Source organism: Cucurbita pepo, chromosome 16 (genome assembly GCF_057944985.1).
Source record: "Cucurbita pepo subsp. pepo isolate OVF chromosome 16, ASM5794498v1, whole genome shotgun sequence".
Classification (NCBI taxonomy): Eukaryota; Viridiplantae; Streptophyta; class Magnoliopsida; order Cucurbitales; family Cucurbitaceae; genus Cucurbita; species Cucurbita pepo.
The window spans coordinates 11722056-11741544 of record NC_141813.1 but is presented as its reverse complement, the minus strand read 5'-3'; the positions used below and the strand labels follow the sequence as shown (position 1 = coordinate 11741544).

Here is a 19489-nt window from a genome sequence, read left to right as displayed (position 1 = left end):
CGGCGCAGTTGTAAAAAGCAAAAAAAAAAAAAAAAAAATGAATTAAAAAAGAACAAATAAATAAAAGACAAATAAAGGGAGTGTTTTTATTAGGTGGGGGCAACATTGTAATAATGATGGAAACAGAAAGGAGAGTGGAAAGTCACAAATAATTAATATTGAAGCGAAGTTAGAATATTTATAGTTAGGGATTAGAGTAATTAAAATAGTATAAGATGAAAAAGTTAGGTTTAATCTTTAATAATTTAAATAATTAAGCAAAACCCTATTTTAAGCTTTTGGTCACACCCATTATTTTATACACAGCTTTTGCCTAAACTTAGGATAAGATATTAATTTTGTTCATAGATTTCACGCTATCATATGCTCCTATTTCTTGGAAATTTTTTTTTAATTTAATTTAAAAAATAATCATTGTTTTTTTTTGTTTTTTTTTTTTTATTTGGTGGAGTGTTGAGTGTGTAAAGGGGGGGTTGTAGGGTTTTGGTGGGGGAAATTAGCTTGTAAATAATAAAAATAAAATAAAATATTTGAAATTATTATTATTATTATTATTTTATATAAATTTAATTTAAGGGTATTTGATTTTGACCCAATTTTAGGGGAGTGAATGTGATCGAATCCCATATTAGTCATCATTTAGTGGTTTAAATGATAAAATCTTGTTACTATTCTAACCATTATTTATCAAAATAATAATAATAAATATGTAAAAGTTAATAAAAGGACAAATGAAAATAGACCAATAATAATAATAATTTAGGTGGAGAAATTTATATGTTTGAACCAATATATTTTTTGGATTTTTTAATGAAAAAAATTAAATAAAATTAATATGGTAATAGATATGCTCTGCCACTACCACACTCATGTGCATTAAAATTTCTGAATCTGGCTGAGTCCCATGTGTATATATATTAATTTTTCGAAATTATTTTATTAATTTTTTGGGATTTATTTATTTATTTATTTATTTTTGTTTATTACCTCTCTCAATTATTCATATTTATTATATTAATAAAAAAAATAACAAAAAAGGAAATTAATACAATCGAACGACGTGTCGGATGATGGTTGGGGGGATTTATTTATTTATGTTAATTCGATGAATGGGAAGATTACGGAAAAGGAAAAAAATCAGATTTTATTTTATTTTTTACTTGGAAGAAATGACACGTGCCACGTGGAAGGGTGATATGGATTTTCTCTAAATATTATAGACGTTAGAGGAACGAAACGGTGACGTATTGGGGGTTTAATATTCAGAAGTCGCCGCTCTTTTCTCTATCTCTCTCTCTCTGTAACTTTCTATACAGCTTAGATTTCATTTCCTTTACTTAGAAATCACAGGCAGAGAGCTTCAATGGTACGTTTTTTCTTCTCCTCTTTTTGGCATTTCACCTCTTTTTCAGATCACTCGAAGCCGTAAGTGTTAGTTTTCGAATCGATTACATATGGCAGCTTTGCGTTTCTGTGACTTCTTCTTTTGATGATGATGATGATGAGGAGGAGGAGGAGGAGGAGGAGAAGGTGGAGGATGATGTTTTGTTCATATTGTTCTTATCTGTGTTGCTTGTGATTTCGTTTCTTTGAGTGGTTTGTGAAATTATTAAATGTGGATTTTGGATATTCTTGTTCCGTTTTGATTTTGTTTTGTTTTGGTATGGCTGGGAAGGCGGGGGAAATGAATGTAACGGAAGGTTCGAATCTCTAGATTTTGATAATTGGAATAGAAGAAATGGAGTTGACTGATAGGCAGGGTTGTACTAGGAATTTTTTCTTTTTGTGTCTCTTAATGGTGGAAAATTTGGGAGTCAAAACCGCGTTCTATTTATTTATTCTTTGCAATTGTCTGGAAATTGTTAGGGTAGTGATAGATTAATAGACTTGTGGCTTCGGTTGTTTGGGTTTTTACTTTACCAAAATGTTTCTCTTGTTCGTTGTGTCTCTGTGGTATTCAGTTGTGGCTGTGTCTTATCTTCTCTGAGCCGTAAAGCTTGTATCTCGTTGAGGCTGAAAAAATAAGAGTAACGGACCTTTGTGGTTTTTGATGCAGCGAAATCGAGGAACCAATGTACATACGATGAGTTTTCTCCAGGCTGGTGGATTCAATGCCAGAGGAAATCAATGATGGAACTGTATTTTCAAAATTTTCTTCTCGTTTAGAGATTGAAAAGTGAAAAGGATGACGGTGCAATTCTTCATAAAGATGAGGAGCATGGGAAGAATCAATTCACGGATGCAATGATCCTGATCTTCAATGGATTGTCCAAACTCTTAACTTTTCTAATAAGTTTGTGCCTATTTATGCATTTTCAGTGACGAATTGAAAGATTAAATTAATAGTTTGTTGAAAAATGGCTATTGCTGGTCTACATAATGTCTCTGTTCATGATTCTTCATTTATTCGAGAATCTCAATCTCAAGCATCAAGGCAATTAGAAAATGAAAGTAGAGTAAGCACCCGGGCATCCTCTCTTCTACGTATATGGCGAGGACTTGAGGATGAGCAAGTGGTGAGAGGCACACAGGAGAGTGTTAGTGAAGGATCTACTGATCTCTCAAGAATAAATGCACCTGAAGGGCAAAGTACTGTACGGGGGGATGATTCTGAGAATATGGGGATGAATATTAATGAGAATGATATTGACACTTGGTCTGACGTACAAACTGCTTCACAAAATGATGATGAGGATTCTGGTGAATTTGGGGTTGTTGAGAGGGAGAGGGTTAGGCAAATTTTTAGAGAATGGATGAATAGTGGCGTGGGGGAACATACACCTAACGTTTCCCAAATGAATAACAGCTCAAGGGCAGAGTGGCTTGGTGAAACAGAGCAGGAGAGGGTGCGAATGATAAGGGAGTGGGTGCAAAAGAATAGCCAGCAGAGAGGTACTCATGGTGGAAATGGGGAAGTCCAAACTGCTGACATTGGTACTCAGGTTGCACAAATTTGTGATGGATTGGTTGGAAGCCAGAATGAAGGCCGGATCCAGCTTGCTCGGAGGGGTATTCGCAGATTATGTGGCAGACAAGCTCTCCTTGATATGGTCAAGAAGGCTGAGATAGAAAGACAGAGGGAAATTCAACTATTGTCAGAGCAACAAGCCGTATCAGGCTTTGTTCATCGCAACCGCATTCAGGTTGGACGCAATTCCAATTACTTTGTCGTCCTTTGCATGCATGGATGATGTGTTTTTCCTTTGGTAGTCGAAGGTGACAAAAAACCATTTTTTATGACGTACATAGTCTCTCAAATTGTTATACTCTAGAACGAAGTTCTTAACTATTCATGAGCTCAGCATGTTTATTAGAATTGTTTTTTTTTTCTATGGTTTCTTTGATGCTCATAATTATCAACTCTAGGTATTATATTATATCATGGGATATTATTTTGCAGTCATTACTCAAAAGTAGATTTTTGCGAAACAACAGACTGACTGCGAATTCTAGATCTGTATCTGTTGCAGAATCCGAGTTAGGCCTTCTAAGGCAAAGACATACAGTCTCTGGTTTGAGGTACTTCTGATACTTTATGCCTAATTCTTGGGCATCCTTGTCTTTCATTTCACTCGTGATTCTTTTTCTACTTTGAATTACCGAAGTTATGTAGTAATTTCTGGATGTTGCACTTGTACCCTTCGGGGAAGTTATTCTATCTAGCAACGATTCTGTTAAGTGTTAGTGGTATTCATGTTTCCTCGACTGCTTTTCTTCACATCCTAACTGGATTACAGATTTGTCTCATTTTAAAATTGGTATTATACACTCCCCAGTCTCTTTCCTATAAAACATGACCCAAGATCTTGTCCTGCTAAATCCTAGTTTTTCAATCCTATATTGCTGGGTATATAAGAGAAACTTTGAGAACGGAAATCTAGTGTCAAATTACTGCCATGTAAATTTCTATCAGTATCAGCATCATCAACGTCACTCCAAACACCATTCCCATGTAAGATGAAAATATCTAATGTCTAGAGACATCCTTAACCGCTAGTCACATTGTTAGGAGACTAAATTCACGTATTACCAAGGCCTGAAAAATAGTGCTCAGTCTCATATGGGATTTTATATTTTCACTCCATAAGTTGCAAGGTCACTACCGGCTAGTGTCTTAATTTGGTCACTCTAACATAGAGCTTATAAGCCTTTATTATTATGAAACTCTTTTTCTGCATTAATGTTACACTTATGGACATTGTTTATTTTCCTCGTTGGCATTGGTTTCATTGCGATTTATATCAAGAATCTTAAATCTTAGAACTGGGCATTGGTGGTTTAGGGTCATTAGATTCAACCAAGAAGTCTTAGGTCCAAAATTCACCACCTGCTTGGATAATTAACATTTGATTGAGTGCTACCAAATATTGTGAAGTTGAATAATAATAAGATATTTTGCTGTTTGTGAAAGTGTTAAGAGGTAGGATTTCTAAATACTACAAAAAGTCTAATTAAGCAAAAACAATGTAATTCACTCGTTTCAGAATGAGTCTTGGATTTTTTCCTTCAGTGCCAACCTCACTTAAGTTCACTGGCAACATGGCCTTTTTGTCCATTCTATAATGACAGCCCGTCCATTTGGACAATAGCAATGATATTGTGACTTTCTTTGAAGCAGGGAAGGATTCTTCTCCAGGTTGGATAATTCTGTGCAAGATCAAGCAAGTAGCCGCCATTCTGATTCCACTTCTAACGCTGATGATGGTGATTCTCTAACTGACATGAATAGTACAAGGAGTTTTGAGGTCCTAGATGATCTTCGCGTACATTCTGGGCACAATAATGTGGAAAGTCATGACGAAGCCTCTTTCAACACTGTTCTAACTGAAGTTAGATCTGATTTAGAAGGAAGTACCCCTGAAGGCAGGGAAGACTCCGTTCATATGGTAGAAAGTTTACAAGAACAAGTTGCCGAGAATGGTTTAGCCAGCCAAATGGCAGGTATCAACTCTACGGAAATGACAGATGATTCAGGACAAGATGTGAGAAGCATTTTACAGGAAACTGCCCCAAATCTTTTATACCATGAAATTCCAGAAATCGATGCTGAGAATCATACTAGTGTACTGGATGTTGAACCCTCCATTCAACAAGTTAATACTCATGATGAAAATGTTGATATTGGATTAGTATTAGATCATTTGGGAAGGTTTCAAGACAATGATCTCGAAAATGTAGATCCGCAGGAATCTCATTCTCACGAGGAGCTGAACGAAGAACTAGGTATGAGAGTTGAGCCAAATGATCGGCAAGAATCTGGTTTTCAACATGATGAATGGGAAAATAGCATTGAAGAAGAGATAAGTGAAACTCAGTTGGAAAGTATTGCTACTAATTGGTCTGGAGAATTCTCGAGTACAACATATAGAGGAGATACTCATTTGCAAAGTGCCCCTGAAGCTTCCCATGAAAATGTTATCTTTGTGGAGGATGTGCCGAATTGGTTAGAGAGCCTTCCTAATCAGGATGCTACATCCACCCAAAGGTTGGAGACCTTTTATTTTCCTGAAGATGATAATGTGCATAATGGAGAAATCAGAGAACTTTTGAACAGGTATTACAAAATTTATACGCTGACAACATGCCTTGCTGTATTCAGACCTTTCTAAATGATGAGTTTACACGTGACTTGTTTTTTAAATTATGCAGGAGAAGTGTTTCTACTCTTCTTAGCAGTGGTTTTCGAGAAAGTCTGGACCAGTTAATACATTCTTACATAGAGAGGCAAGGTCACGGTACTAGGGATATAGACGAGACGATGCCTCCTTACACATCTGCAGAACAAGAACAAGAGCACAACAGACAGAGTGAAGGTCAAGCGGGTTCTGTTGAGAGCCATTCGCTTGCTGTGCCTGTGCCACCTACATTGCCCTCTCGGCAACTTTGGGATCATGAGTTGAGCAATGGGAGTTGGCCTCGACGTGATTTCCATCAACAATTTGGAGCTGTATGTCTTCAAGGTTCCCTTGTCGTCTTTTTAGTTGAAGTCGATGCAAAGTAAATAAATAAAAAAGAGTAAAACATGGAAATGTAAATGGTAAAGTAGGATGCAAAGTAGTAAAACATGGAAATGTAAATGGTTATGAATGGTGATTCTGTAATTCTATTTAGAATTATTGCAATTTACTTTCAACTAAAGTTACTGTGATTTTTGTATCATGATTATCTTTTTTTACTTTAATTTGTTGCTGAATTTTACAGGATTGGGATATCGTTAACGATTTGAGGATTGACATGTCGAGACTGCAACAGAGGATGAGCAACCTACAGCGAATGTTGGAGACATGCATGGATATGCAACTCGAGCTGCAGCGCTCAATAAAGCAAGAAGTTTCTTCTGCATTGAACCGAGCAGCTGGTTCAGAAGGTTTGTCTTCATTCTTAATGCCGTTGGATTCTTTAGTTTATACAATTTAGCTGGTTCAGAAGAACACACTATGCCTCTATGAAAACCGTTCTTAGTTTGCTGAGTTGATATATCTTAAATCTTTAGTTTCTCTGTTTTTTGGCGTTGGATATTATATTTTTCCAAAATTATTTGTCAATCTAAGATAAAAGATTTAGAATTTTATTTTTAAATGTGATTCTTGCCCTGGACCAATGAAATGATATGATATACTCTTGCATGTCATCGACTGATTGCATTTCACCTGCACAGAGATGTTTGAAGATAGTTTGCCAGATGATGAACCCAAATGGGATCGAGTAAGGAAGGGAATTTGTTGTATATGTTGCGATAACCATATTGATGCTTTGTTGTACAGGTAATTCCAGCAAACTTTTCGTCTATTTTTGTGTGTTTTTCTTTGGTCTCAAGTTTCACTTTAACTTTATATTTTCTCTCATTTCCAACTTGTAGATGTGGGCACATGTGCACATGTTCAAAATGTGCTAACGAGTTGGTCGAGGCTCGAGGAAAGTGTCCAATGTGTTGTGCGCCCATACTAGAAGTGATTCGGGCTTACTCCCTTTGATGACTTAGATGACAATAAAGAAAAATGAGATTACTACTGATTTATTCATCTTCATCCTCTTATTCCGTCCAAGTGTCCGACTGATTCTTCTCATCCTGATTTCTATACACATATGACGTTTATTTGTACGGTGATGGACGATTGAAATAATAAATGTAATCTCTGTTATCGATTAATCTAGCCTATGTTGAGTGAACTTAAAAAAACCTTATTTAGGGGGATTCTGAGGATTTAGGTACTTACTACTACTCTCTCCCGCGAAAGGACCTTCCAATTTGCCTATTTCCAGTGTTGAATCGAGATGAAGCTTACTTTTCTAAACTCAACTCCCTTCATAACTCTTGAGCGAGCTCTTGTTGGCTTTCACACATTTTTCCTTTGATCTCTTAAAGATGGTTGTTTATCTAAAAAAAATTCTCTAATTACAAAGGTTCAAATTGTATTGGTGATGAAGTGTGTGAGTTGGGAGTTTATGAAGGGTCGTGGGGTGGTTTGAATCCGTGAAAAGAGCGCCTTGCTAGAACTCTCGCGATTTTTGTGAGGTTTAATTTTTTTTTTTTTTTTTTTTTTTTGAATTTCTATCGTTACAATCTCCGACCCTATTCATGAGATTAAAATAGCCCCCGAGCCATCCACAACCATGTTCAAAATACAAATCTTCCGCTCTCCTTTAATTGATCTTTCTAAATTTTTAGCCGATAGTATTTAGTCCTCATATTTTATTTAAACTCATTTTAATCACCATTTGATTTTTATAATTGATTTAAGTTGATCTCAATCAAAATTATTAAATGTTTCATATTATAAAATTAGACCCAATTTTAATCTTAATATTTAATTTTCATTAATTCTTTTCTTAATTTAACAAAATATAAACATTCCAACGATTCATTAAATTTAATAAAATCAAATATTAATCTATTCAAAATTAGTAACAGAATAACTCTACACCTCCATAAATTTCTACATAAAAAAAACAACTCTAAATATATATTTTTATTAAATGATTTCAATTTTCATACCAAAACAAGAATAAAATTTGGAAGATTGAAAAAAAATTAGAAAATATAAGTTAGGTTCCACCCCACTCCATGTCATCTTGTTTCTTATAGCTGTATCTTGGGTTGTCCAATGGTTTATTTTGTACTGTCCAGCTCTAATCTTGTTTTTCTCCACGTCCATTTATAACTTTCCAATGAATTCATTCATTCAATAAATACCTGAAAATCTCATCGTCTTCCATTATCACTATCGTTCTATTCATCCAATGACTAAACGGTTTGTTCTTCGTTTTTGCTTCATTCTCATTGCTTCATTTGCTCTGTTTCATGTCGGGACTTCCATAACTCACAAATCTCAAGATGGAACTGAAGAATGGGGCTACGTTCAAGTCAGACCGAGTAAGCCAAATTCATTCATTTTCATTCTATTTTATTATTATTATGATTAATATTCATATATTTGGTTTTGGGATTGTGTTTTTCAGAAGCCCATATGTTTTGGTGGCTTTACCGAAGCCCTTCCAGAGTGGACGCTGGTTCCAAGCCATGGCCGACCATTCTTTGGTTGCAGGGCGGACCGGTGAGTGGCCGACCTTTTCCAATGATTTATTTATAAATTTTGTGTATTTGGTTAGAAAATGATTCAAATATTGAAAAACAGGGTGGCTCGGGAACTGGGTTTGGGAACTTCTTGGAAATCGGGCCGTTAAACTTGAACTTGAAGCCGAGAAACTCAACATGGCTGCAAAAAGCTGACCTCTTGTTTGTGGTCAACTCCCTTTCCTTTCAATTTTCCCCATTTTAACGTTAAATTCTAATGTTTTACGACTAAATTTATGATTTTAACGTTAAAAAAAAAAACATAAAACAGGACAATCCGGTTGGGACCGGATATAGCTACGTGGAGAGTGGTGGAGAATTTTCGAAAGGCGATGTGGAGGCGGCGATCGACATGACAACTTTGCTAGCTGAGGTTTCGAAGAACAACACTGTCGGCCTACGGAATGCTCCTTTGTACATCTTTGCGGAGTCTTACGGTGGAAAATTCGCCGTCACTTTGGCTTTGTCCCTCCTTCGAGCCATCCAAGCTGGCAATTTGACCCTTAATCTCCGAGGTACTTTTTTAATAAAAAAAAATCCAAATATAAATTACTAATTATAACCTTTTCTCATACAAAAAAAACAATGATATTCTCTATTTCATTTTTATATAATGAAGAATTAAAAATGTAAACACGTGGTTTTATTCTTGTGTTCCAATAATTATATATATATATATTATTTAATATTGTTTAATATGTCTGAAACGAACCCATTAAAATATCATTTTGATTTTTGTATTTCTTATTAATTGTATTTTAATTCATAACTTTTAATAAGTTTTAAATTTTAAATTTAGTCTTAATTTTTATTGAAATATATCAAGTAATAATAATTTATATAATTAATAATTAATAATACATCCCATCCTATTTACATTGACAGGAGTTGCCCTAGGAAACAGTTGGATGTCCCCAGAAGATTATACAGTTAGTATTCTCATTCTCTCAATCTCGACCAAAATTCTATCAATTTTCTCATTATTTTTGTTTTCATAATGATGAACGAAAAAAATATTCTTAAAATATGAAGTTGATTTCGATTATATCCCGATCTAAAAGTTAAAATGAAACATCTCAAAGTTCGAGAGTATAATAGAAACCAACCTCTTATTTTGGAAGTATTTTTTTATTATTTATTCTTAACACAATAACTTTTGTCTAAAAATTTTACAGTATTCTTGGGGCCCTCTTCTCAAAGATCTCTCGCGAATCGACGACGTGACGTTGCAGGCATCAAATAGGTCAATATTTTTTAAAAATAATAATAATAAAGAAGTGAAATATATTCTATAAATATAAAGTTATGTAACAAAAGCCGTTTTTGAAAAACAGGTTAGCATTGAAGATCCAGCAGCAAATTAAAAACAAGTTGTACGAAAATGCAACTATTTTGTGGAGTGATCTTGAAGAATTAATTATCACCAAAAGCAACCATGTGGTACGTTTTATAATTATTCTTTTTTAACAAAAAAAAAAATTTAAAAAAACCTTTAATATTAATAAAAATTATAAGTTTAATCATTAATAAATCTTTGACCTTAAAAAAATTAATTAATTCTATTGAATTTTAGTTTTTTTTTTTTTAATCTTATTTTATGTTTATTAAGTTAATAAATTATAAAAGAGTATTTTTAATAAGAGTAAATTTATAAAATATAAAATTTTAAATTTTATGTCTAATAAATTCATATATATATATAATTAAAAAAAATTAGGACTTTTGTAAATTCGCTCAACGGTTATCAAAATTTAAATTCAATTTTAAAAATTTAAAGATTTTCAAGAAAACAGGCATTAGATTTTAAAAAGGCATAAAACGAAAGAACGAAATCGTTATCAATACGTTATAATGAGTCGTTTTTTTTTTTTTTTGCAGGATTTCTATAACTTCATGTTGGATTTGGAAATGGACTCATTAGCCTCGACGACGATAACAACTACAACAACCACTAGTGTGGAATCAAATAGAATTGATTCATTTGAAGTAAAAAAGAACTCTCAATATCTTAGCTCGCATATATACAAACCAGGAAGTGGAGGAGGCTTGGAAGCTTTGATGAATGGCCCAATCAAGCAAAAACTCACTATTATCCCACCAAATGTCACGTAGGTACCCATAAACCCATTTTCTTCAAATAAATAATAATGTTAAAGAACATAAAAATTAAATTAAAATAAATGAATTATCCAAATTTAGAGATTAAATCTTACCGTTAGCCTAAAAAACTAAATTATAAATTTTGTATGTATAGATGGGGAGGTCAATCTGACTCAGTCTTTCAATTTTTTATTGGAGACTTTATGAAGCCAAGGATTATCGAGGTATATTTTTTTAACCAAACTAATTTCAATATTTTTATTTCTCAATTATTTTTATATATATTTTCTGTTTGACCAGGTTGATGAGTTACTAGCTAAAGGAATTAATGTGACTATCTATAACGGTCAAGTAAGATTTTATTTTTCTTTTTTCAAGTTGATAATTACAAATGAAAACAAAATATTTTGAAATGATAAAAATTGTAATATTCTCTTAGATGTACGGTTGACTTTTTTCTTTCTTTCGATACAGGTTGATCTTATTTGTTCAACCAAGGGAACCGAAGCGTGGATTAATAAGCTCAAGTAATTTATTTTTTCAAATAATTTAATGTTAGATATTTTATATATATATATATATATATATATATATATATATATATATATATATATATATATATATATTTATTTATTTATTTATTTATTTATTTATTTATTGAATTTAGGTGGAAAAGGCTAAAGACATTTATAAGCAAAGAGCGAACTACTTTATTTTGTGGAAACGAGAAGCAAACTAAGGGCTTCACTAAATCGCATCAAAATTTGCACTTCTATTGGATCCTTGGAGCGGGCCATTTTGTAAGTATATATATATATATAAACATTATTCTATTTATAATTTAGAGTAAAATTTAATATTTTTAATTATATGATTATAAATGCAGGTTCCAGTGGATCAACCGTGTGTGACATTAAACATGGTGGACGCAATCACACAATCACCAGCTTCTTGATACAGTTTTTTTTTCACAGAAAATAAGAAATACATATTTACTTTTAAAAAAAAACTAATGTATTCTACATCTTTATTAATATTAATAAATCTAGTGTCATTTGATTATTTTACTCGTTGTGACGTTATATTTAGAGGTACTTTATATTTACGATTATATCAACGAATATAACTCGATTAATTATGGGTTCAAAATAATCAATATCTTAAAAAAGCATAAAATAATTAATATCATATTTTCATTGAATAATAAGCCTGGTTGAATCATTTTATATAATTAAATAATAAACGTCATACTTAAATTATTTATAAATAATAAATATAGTAATAAAATAAGTATCCTAGTTCAAAATTGATCGAGATTGAATACTGTTGTAATATTAATTTAATTAGATAATGAAAACTACTCAATAATTTTTTTTAGAAATTTAAATTAATTGCGATTTTTTTAATGATTTTAGACAAAAATAATTAGTTTTTTTTTTTTTTTTTTAAATTTATAAAATCAACATCTCATCTCTCTCTCTTGTGAGTTTATTTCCACAATTTTTGCATTAAAATAATTACAAATTCCAAAAAAATAAAAAATGTTAAAAATTATTTTTGGTTAAATTTTTATTAAGTAACCATTTAGACGGAATTTAATTTATGAAATAAAATTTTAAATTAAATGTCAAATTTTAATATGTAAAAATTTAATATTTGTAATTTATAAATACATTAAAGTTTTATTTAATAAATAAATAAAACCAAATTCAAACAACAAATGGTTGGAATTTCCGCTCTGATTTCGGTTTATTTCTCGAAAAAACACACAAATTTTCATTTACTTCATTTGAAATAGCCACAACATTACTTGTTCTAATCGACCGTCTTCTAGCAGAGCATCATATTCGCGAAGGAGATATCAAGGTGAAGTTTTTGTCTTCTTTTACGCAAATGATTTCGCTTTCTATGCCGTCCAATTTATTTTTCTAATTATTTGAAAGAAATTTCAATGTTGAATTCATACGAAAGTATATATATATAATTTATATTACGATCATTTTTCTTGTTGTTTATAAGTATACTTGTTTGTGAAGCTTCTAATGGGTATGGTTGATTTTTCCTGGATTTACATTGATTTGGTCATACATCCCTTTCGAATTCCTTAAATGACAATAGTAGTCTAAGTAAGCATTCTAACACAACTTCAACACGCTTCGTTTGTACAATATTGACTCATTAATACTCGAATTGATGGAATGCTATTACTTTTAATGCATTTCGCTTTCTCTTAAATACGTTTACATACACATTTTTGCAAAGACTGCTTCAACCGCTCAAACTTGGTCTCTCTTTATGTGAACATATACTCATTTTTGTTATATAAGGCTTTGAAAAGACTTGAAACGTTTTCATAACAACACACTGACGTGAGGATTCCAATGTTTTCGTCTCCATGGATTCCTTTTTTACTTTTTGTTCTTTCAACCTCGGTTGTTACTGCTTTTCCGTATAGATTTCCGAGGCTTAGTCCTATTGGTGAAAAGTTTCTACATCATTCTAGAGTTCTGCTGGAGGCACCTCCTTCGGATGATTTCAAGACATTTTATTACAATCAGACACTTGATCATTTCAATTATAGGCCGGAAAGCTACACGACATTCCTGCAAAGATATATAGTCAACTTCAAGTACTGGGGTGGTGCTAATTCGAGTGCTCCAATTTTTGCTTATTTGGGTGCTGAAGCACCAATTGATGATGATTTAAATGTTATTGGGTTTATGACGGATAATGCCATCCAGTTTAATGCTCTTCTCGTTTATATCGAGGTAAAGTTTAATGCTTTACTAGTGGTGGGCTTGAGCCGTTTTAGTGTTTCTAAAGCCGTTTGTCATTGTAACAGCACCGATACTACGGAAAATCAGTACCATTTGGATCAAGGGATGAAGCATTGAGAAATGCTAGCACTCTTGGATACTTTAATTCAGCACAAGCGATTGCAGATTATGCAAATATTCTTATGCACGTGAAGAAAGAGCTTCGTGCTAATTATTCTCCCGTGATTGTTATTGGTGGATCATATGGAGGAAGTAAGTCGTTTTTCATTCATAGTCTGTAAACTCGGTTACAACTTACAGTTAGGAATCACAACTCTCCACAATAGTATGATCTTGTCCATTTTGAACATAAACTCTCATAGATACGTACATCCAATATCTAATCGAACATGTACGTATTATCTATTTTCAGTGTTGGCTTCATGGTTCCGTCTTAAATACCCTCACGTGGCACTAGGAGCTCTTGCATCTTCAGCGCCAATCCTTTATTTCGACGATATTACACCCCAGAATGGATACTATTCCGTTGTCACCAAGGACTTTAGAGTAAGATGTTGAAATTTTACATCCGACAATTTTTTTTATGTTTTTAAGACAAAATATATGAATTGCAGGAAGTCAGTGAAACTTGCTATGAAACTATTAAGAAATCGTGGTCGGAAATGGAAGCAGTTGCTATGCAGCCTAACGGCCTTTCCTTTCTCGACCAACAGTTCAAAACATGCCGGTAATAAGTTGTACGGTTGGAGTGAAAGTTCCCTATTTATAATCGAGAATAAATAAATTATAAAAGATATGGAAAGAACAATAAATAGATATAAGATATTTGTCTATACTAAAAAGACAAATATGATACTTATGGTAAGCCGTAATAGAAGGCAAATATCTAGATTAAATATGATATACATAGTAAACTATAATTCAGGACTAAATATTATTAATTTTTGTAGTCCGATAGCGAGGTACTTGGAGTTGAGAGACTACTTGTGGTCCATGTATGCTAGTGCAGCCCAGTATAACCACCCACCTGGATATCCGGTCACCCGGATTTGTGATGCCATTGACGGAGCTGTGAATGGAACACTTGGAAAAATAGCTGCAGGTGTGTTTGCTTACAGAGGAAATTTGTCCTGTTATATTAATGAGCCCAGAAATGAAACTGAGACTGATGTAGGATGGAGATGGCAGGTAATTTTTCTAGTGGAGACATCAGTAAATAAAAAATTAACTCAATTAGAGCTTCTAATTTTGCCTATATGTTTCTGACAGTAAATTGATCGCCAGAAAATTTACCTCCACATTTTTTGTTAAAAAGGTGAAAAATCAGCAAAAGTTGGGGTGAAATTGAGGGAGAGGTTTCCACATCCTTATAAAGAATGTTTCGTTCTCCTCCACAACCGATGTGGGATCTCACAATCCACCCTTTCAGGGACCAGCGTACTTGCTGGCACACCACCTCATGTCTACCCCCTTCGGGACTCAGCCTCTTATCTAGTATATCACCCAGTGTATGGCTCTTATACCATTTGTAACAGCCCAAACCCACCGCTTGCAGATATTGTCTTTTTTTGAGTTTTCTATCAAGGTTTTTTGACTTCGTCTGCTGGGGAGAGGTTTTCACACCCTTATAAATGTTTTGTTCTTCTACCCAACCGATGTGGGATCTCACTGTTAAACGAACACGACTCTCCACAATGGTATGATATTGTCCATTTTGAACATAAGCTCTCATGGCTTTGCTTTGGGCTTCCCCAAAAGGCCTCATGCCAAGGGAGAGAGTATGTCTTAATTATAAACTCATGATCATTCCCTAAATTAACCGACTTTCATCCAACACTCACAATCCACCCCTTCAGGGCCCAGCGTCCTTGCTGGCACACCGCTTCATGTCTACCCCCTTCGAGGCTCAGCCTCCTTACTGGTACATCACCCAGTGTATGACTATAATACCATTTGTAACAGCTCACGCCCACCACTAGTAAATATTATTTTCTTTGGGCTTCCCCTCAAAGTTTTTTAACCGCGTCTGCTAGAGAGAGGTTTTCACACCCTTATAAGCTTCATCTTGTTGTAGTCATGCAGTGAGATGGTGATGCCAATAAGTTCAGACGATGATATGTTTCCACCATTCCCTTTTGACCTTGGAAACTTCAGCAGATATTGCAATGGTTTATATGGTGTCCCTCCCAGACCCCATTGGGCTACCACCTACTATGGAGGCCAGGTATGTATTTCAATTGCTTGTTGTCAACAAAATTATCTCCTTGTCTATAAACATTGAAGTTTATTGCCTTAAATTTATATTGTAGGATATACAACTCGTCCTTCAGCGATTCGGTAGCAACATCATTTTTTCGAATGGACTCAAAGATCCTTATAGTATTGGCGGGTAAACAAAACAATACTCATTTATAAACAGATAAAGGTGACAAGCTTTACTGGGCCTTAATTATTTGTCTCTTTCTGACACCAGTGTATTGCACAACATATCAGACACTCTCCTTGCAGTGCATACCACTAATGGTAATGCTTTCATCTCTATGTTTTGAAAGTTTTATGTTGTCGTTTATTGTAACTTACCCTAGTCCACTGCTAATAGATATTGTCTTTTTTGAGATTTTTCTTTCGGGCTTTCTCTCAAAGTTTTTAAAACGCGTGTGTTAAGGAGAAGTTTCCATACTCTTATAAAGGATGTTTCGTTCTCCTCCTAACCGATGTGGGATCTCACAATCCACCCCCCTTCAGGGCCTGGCGTCCTCGTTGGCACTTGGTCCTTTCTCCAATCAATGTGGGACCCTACCAAATCCACACTTCTTCAGGGTCCAGTGTTCTCACTGACATACTGCCTCGTGTCTACCCCTTTGGGGAACAGCATCCTCGCTAGCACATCTGGTGTCTGGCTTTGATATCATTTGTAACGACCCTAGTGCACTGCTAACAGATATTGTCCTTTTTGGGATTTCTCTTTCGGGCTTCCTTTCAAGATTTTTAAAACGCGTCGGATAGGTTTCCACACCCTTATAAAAAGTGTTTCATTCTCCTCCCAAACCAATGTGGGATCTCTCAATCCACCCTCCTTCAGGGCCCAGCATCCTCGCTGGCACTCGTTCATTTCTCCAATCGATGTGGGACTCTCACCAAATCCACCCCCTTCAGGTCCCAGCGTCTTTACTAACACACCGCCTCGTGTCTACCCCCTTTCGAGGAACAGCATCCTCATTGGCACATCGCCCGGTGTCTAGCTCTAATACCATTTGTAACGACCCTAGTCTACCGCTAACAGATATTGTTCTCTTTAGGCTTCTCCTCAAGGTTTTTAAAACGTGTGCGCTAGGGAGAGGTTTCCACACCCTTATAAATAATGCTTCGTTCTCCTCCCTAACCGATATGGGATCAATAAACGCAATTCGAGTCTTGGAGGATTTTAGTTGATTGGTTTTACCATCTTCCTTAGTTTTACATTTTGATATCTGTAGGATCTCACTGCTTGGACATCTTAAAGGCGAATGAATCTGATCCTGAATGGGTAGTGGCACAGAGAAAGACTGAGGTTGATATCATTAAATCATGGATCAGTAAGTATTATGCAGATTTGGCAAACTACAAACAAAACAAAACATTCTGAAATTCTATATTGTAAACAATAGCTTTCTGCTCTTCTTCTCCATTATACAGTAGTACATACGGGAATGAAAAGTATGATAAACGTGCTATTTGAGCTATCACTTGTAACGACCCATCAAAGAATGAAAAATAAAAGATTTTGGCTGTAAGCTTATGTTTCTAATTCATAAAGTTGACGCTTTCAAGCTCTTAAGATTATGCTTTTTTGTTCGTGTGATGGCACTATTCTAGAGTTCATTAGATCAAAGAGGAAGAATTGTAAATTCGCTTTAGAATAACGAAGGCAACTTTTGATGAGATTTGTCGTACTCAAAAGAAGAAAGAAAATTGATTAACAAAAAAACCAAAAATGAATAAATAAATAAGGGTAATAGTCGGTTGTTGTGAGATCCCATATCGGTTAGGGAGAAGAACGAAGCATTCTTTATAAGGGTGTGGAAACCTCTCCCTAGTAGACGCATTTTAAAAACCTTGCGGAGAAGCTTGAAAGGGAAAGCCCAAAGAGGACAATATATGCTAGTGGTGGGCTTGAGTTGTCACAAATGGTATCAGAGCTAGACACTGAGCAATGTGCCAGCGAGGAGGCTTAACCCTGAAGGGGGGTGGACATGAGGCGGTGTGCCAGCAACGACACTAGGCCCCGAAGGGGGGTGAACTGTGAGATCCCGCATCGGTTGGGTAGGAGAACGAGAAGGGGGTGGACATAGTGCCAGCGAGGACACTAGGCCCCAAAGGAGGGTGAATTGTGAGATCCCGCATCGGTTGGGTAGGAGAACGAGAAGGGGGTGGACATAGTGCTAGCGAGGACACTAGGCCCTAAAGGAGGGTGAATTGTGAGATCCCGCATCGGTTGGGTAGGAGAACGAGAAGGGGGTTAACATGAGACGGTGTGCCAGCGAGGACACTAGGCCTCGAAGGGGGGTGAACTGTGAGATCCCGCATCGGTTGGGTAGGAGAACAAGAAGGGGGTGGACATGAGACAGAGTACCAGCGAGGACACTAGGCCCTGAAGGGGGTGAACTGTTAGATCCCGCATCTGTTGGGTAGGAGAACGAGAAGGGGGTGGACATGAGACGGTGTGCCAGCGAGAACACTAGGCCTCGAAGGGGGGTGAATTCTGAGATCGCACATCGGTTGGGTAGGAGAACGAAGCATCGTTTATAAGCATGTGAAAATCTCTCTCTAGTAGACACGTTTTAAAAAGCTCGAGGGGAATCTCGAAGGAGAAAGCCTAAAGAGGACAATATCTTCTAGTTGTGGGTTTGGACTGTTACAGTTGTCGATGTTTAATGACCGTGTCTTTCTGTGTTCTTTTTTTGTGCTATCAAATTTAAAAAACAAACGCACGCCAAAGGAAACGATTTAACTTCTCCTAAGGACAACATCACTTCTCGTTTTTGTTTGTTTCTCGAAAAAATACAATATTTCATTTTCAATATTATTTGTGTTAAAATATCTAATTGTCTTCCATTGGCAGCATATTCATGTAATATTCACGTAGGAGGAGAAATCAAGGTTAGTTTATCTCTTAGGATTCTTAGAAGACTATTTAATCCATATTACATCATTCTCCATTTGTTTTTATGTTACATCTGGGCTGCCAAATGGGCAATATTTACTGTTAGATATTTGAATAACTGGAATGCTATTATTTGTCAATGCATTTCGCTTTCTCTAGATGTCACGGCACACACTTGGTCTCACCTACTAATGTTATTAAATACCAATTACAAGTTGAAGTTTGCTGCTAACCCGTTTGATAACTATTTTGTGTCAATGTAACAGTTCAAGCTCACCGCTAATAGATATTGTCTTTTTTGGGCTTTCTTTATGGGCTCCCCTTCAAAGTTTTAAAACGCGTCTGTTAGGGAGAGGTTTCCACACCCTTATAAGGAATGCTTCGTTCCCCTCTCCAATCAACTTGCGATCTCACAATCCATTTCCTTGGGGCCCAGCATTCTTACTAGCACACTACTGTTTGTAACAGCCCAAGCCCACAACTAGCAAATATTGTCCTCTTTGCGCTTTGCGCTTTCCGTTGTGGACTTCCCCTCAAGGTTTTAAAACGCGTCTATTAAGGAGAGGTTTCCACACTCTTATAAGGAATGCTTTGTTCCCCTCTCCAACCAATGTGGGATCTCACAATCCACTCACCTTGGGGGGCCAGTGTTCTCGTTGGCACACCACACCACTTGGTGTCTGGTTCTGATGTCATTTATAACAGTGCAAGCCTACCACTAGCAGATACGGTTCTCTTTGAGCTTTCCCTCAAGGTTTTAAAACACGTCTACTAAGGAGAGGTTTCCACACCTTTATAAGGAATGTTTCGTTTCCCTCTCCAACCAATGTGTGTTCTCACAATTCACCTCCTTGGAGGCCAGCCTCCTCGCTGGCACACAGCCCAGTGTCTAGC

The 19489-nt window shown here is 35.4% G+C and overlaps 3 protein-coding genes across 5 annotated transcripts; all 3 read left to right on the top strand.

The window, feature by feature from the left end:
* Positions 1-1227: 1227 nt before the first annotated feature.
* On the top strand, positions 1228-7150 carry LOC111777337 (uncharacterized). Of its 3 annotated transcripts, none has more exons than XM_087118692.1 (8): positions 1228-1366; positions 2057-3143; positions 3401-3519; positions 4619-5554; positions 5650-5947; positions 6202-6367; positions 6659-6764; positions 6860-7150. In XM_087118692.1, the coding sequence occupies exons 2-8, from the start codon at positions 2358-2360 to the stop codon at positions 6972-6974; spliced, it is 2526 nt and encodes an 841-aa protein (XP_086974818.1). In that variant the 5' UTR covers positions 1228-1366; positions 2057-2357; the 3' UTR covers positions 6975-7150. The 3 variants fall into 3 exon arrangements, with proteins under 3 accessions (XP_086974818.1, XP_086974819.1, XP_086974820.1); XM_087118693.1 differs by lacking the exon at positions 1228-1366 and adding an exon at positions 1386-1530; XM_087118694.1 differs by lacking the exon at positions 1228-1366 and adding an exon at positions 1402-1425.
* A 999-nt stretch (positions 7151-8149) lies between these two features.
* Positions 8150-11737, top strand: LOC111777533 (serine carboxypeptidase-like 51). Its single transcript, XM_023657176.2, has 13 exons — positions 8150-8374; positions 8461-8555; positions 8637-8744; positions 8847-9090; positions 9461-9504; positions 9751-9818; positions 9910-10015; positions 10454-10683; positions 10830-10899; positions 10976-11026; positions 11150-11202; positions 11343-11475; positions 11562-11737. The coding sequence occupies exons 1-13, from the start codon at positions 8242-8244 to the stop codon at positions 11628-11630; spliced, it is 1404 nt and encodes a 467-aa protein (XP_023512944.2). The 5' UTR covers positions 8150-8241; the 3' UTR covers positions 11631-11737.
* A 1216-nt stretch (positions 11738-12953) lies between these two features.
* LOC111776698 (uncharacterized) lies at positions 12954-17225 on the top strand. Its single transcript, XM_023656021.2, has 9 exons — positions 12954-13443; positions 13518-13704; positions 13865-13998; positions 14067-14179; positions 14403-14640; positions 15527-15676; positions 15762-15841; positions 15926-15975; positions 16929-17225. The coding sequence occupies exons 1-9, from the start codon at positions 13057-13059 to the stop codon at positions 17075-17077; spliced, it is 1488 nt and encodes a 495-aa protein (XP_023511789.2). The 5' UTR covers positions 12954-13056; the 3' UTR covers positions 17078-17225.
* Positions 17226-19489: the final 2264 nt, after the last annotated feature.

Bases quoted from the DNA above. Each gene is read 5' to 3' on its own strand.
- LOC111777337 (XM_087118692.1), top strand. From the start codon at position 2,358: ATGGCTATTGCTGGTCTACATAATGTCTCTGTTCATGATTCTTCATTT. The intron at 5,555-5,649 runs GTATTACAAAAT...TAAATTATGCAG, and splicing joins ATCAGAGAACTTTTGAACAG to GAGAAGTGTTTCTACTCTTC. The intron at 6,368-6,658 runs GTTTGTCTTCAT...TCACCTGCACAG, and splicing joins CCGAGCAGCTGGTTCAGAAG to AGATGTTTGAAGATAGTTTG.
- LOC111777533 (XM_023657176.2), top strand. From the start codon at position 8,242: ATGACTAAACGGTTTGTTCTTCGTTTTTGCTTCATTCTCATTGCTTCA. The intron at 9,819-9,909 runs GTCAATATTTTT...TTTGAAAAACAG, and splicing joins ACGTTGCAGGCATCAAATAG to GTTAGCATTGAAGATCCAGC. The intron at 10,016-10,453 runs GTACGTTTTATA...TTTTTTTTGCAG, and splicing joins TCACCAAAAGCAACCATGTG to GATTTCTATAACTTCATGTT.
- LOC111776698 (XM_023656021.2), top strand. From the start codon at position 13,057: ATGTTTTCGTCTCCATGGATTCCTTTTTTACTTTTTGTTCTTTCAACC. The intron at 13,444-13,517 runs GTAAAGTTTAAT...TCATTGTAACAG, and splicing joins CTCTTCTCGTTTATATCGAG to CACCGATACTACGGAAAATC. The intron at 15,677-15,761 runs GTATGTATTTCA...TTTATATTGTAG, and splicing joins CCACCTACTATGGAGGCCAG to GATATACAACTCGTCCTTCA.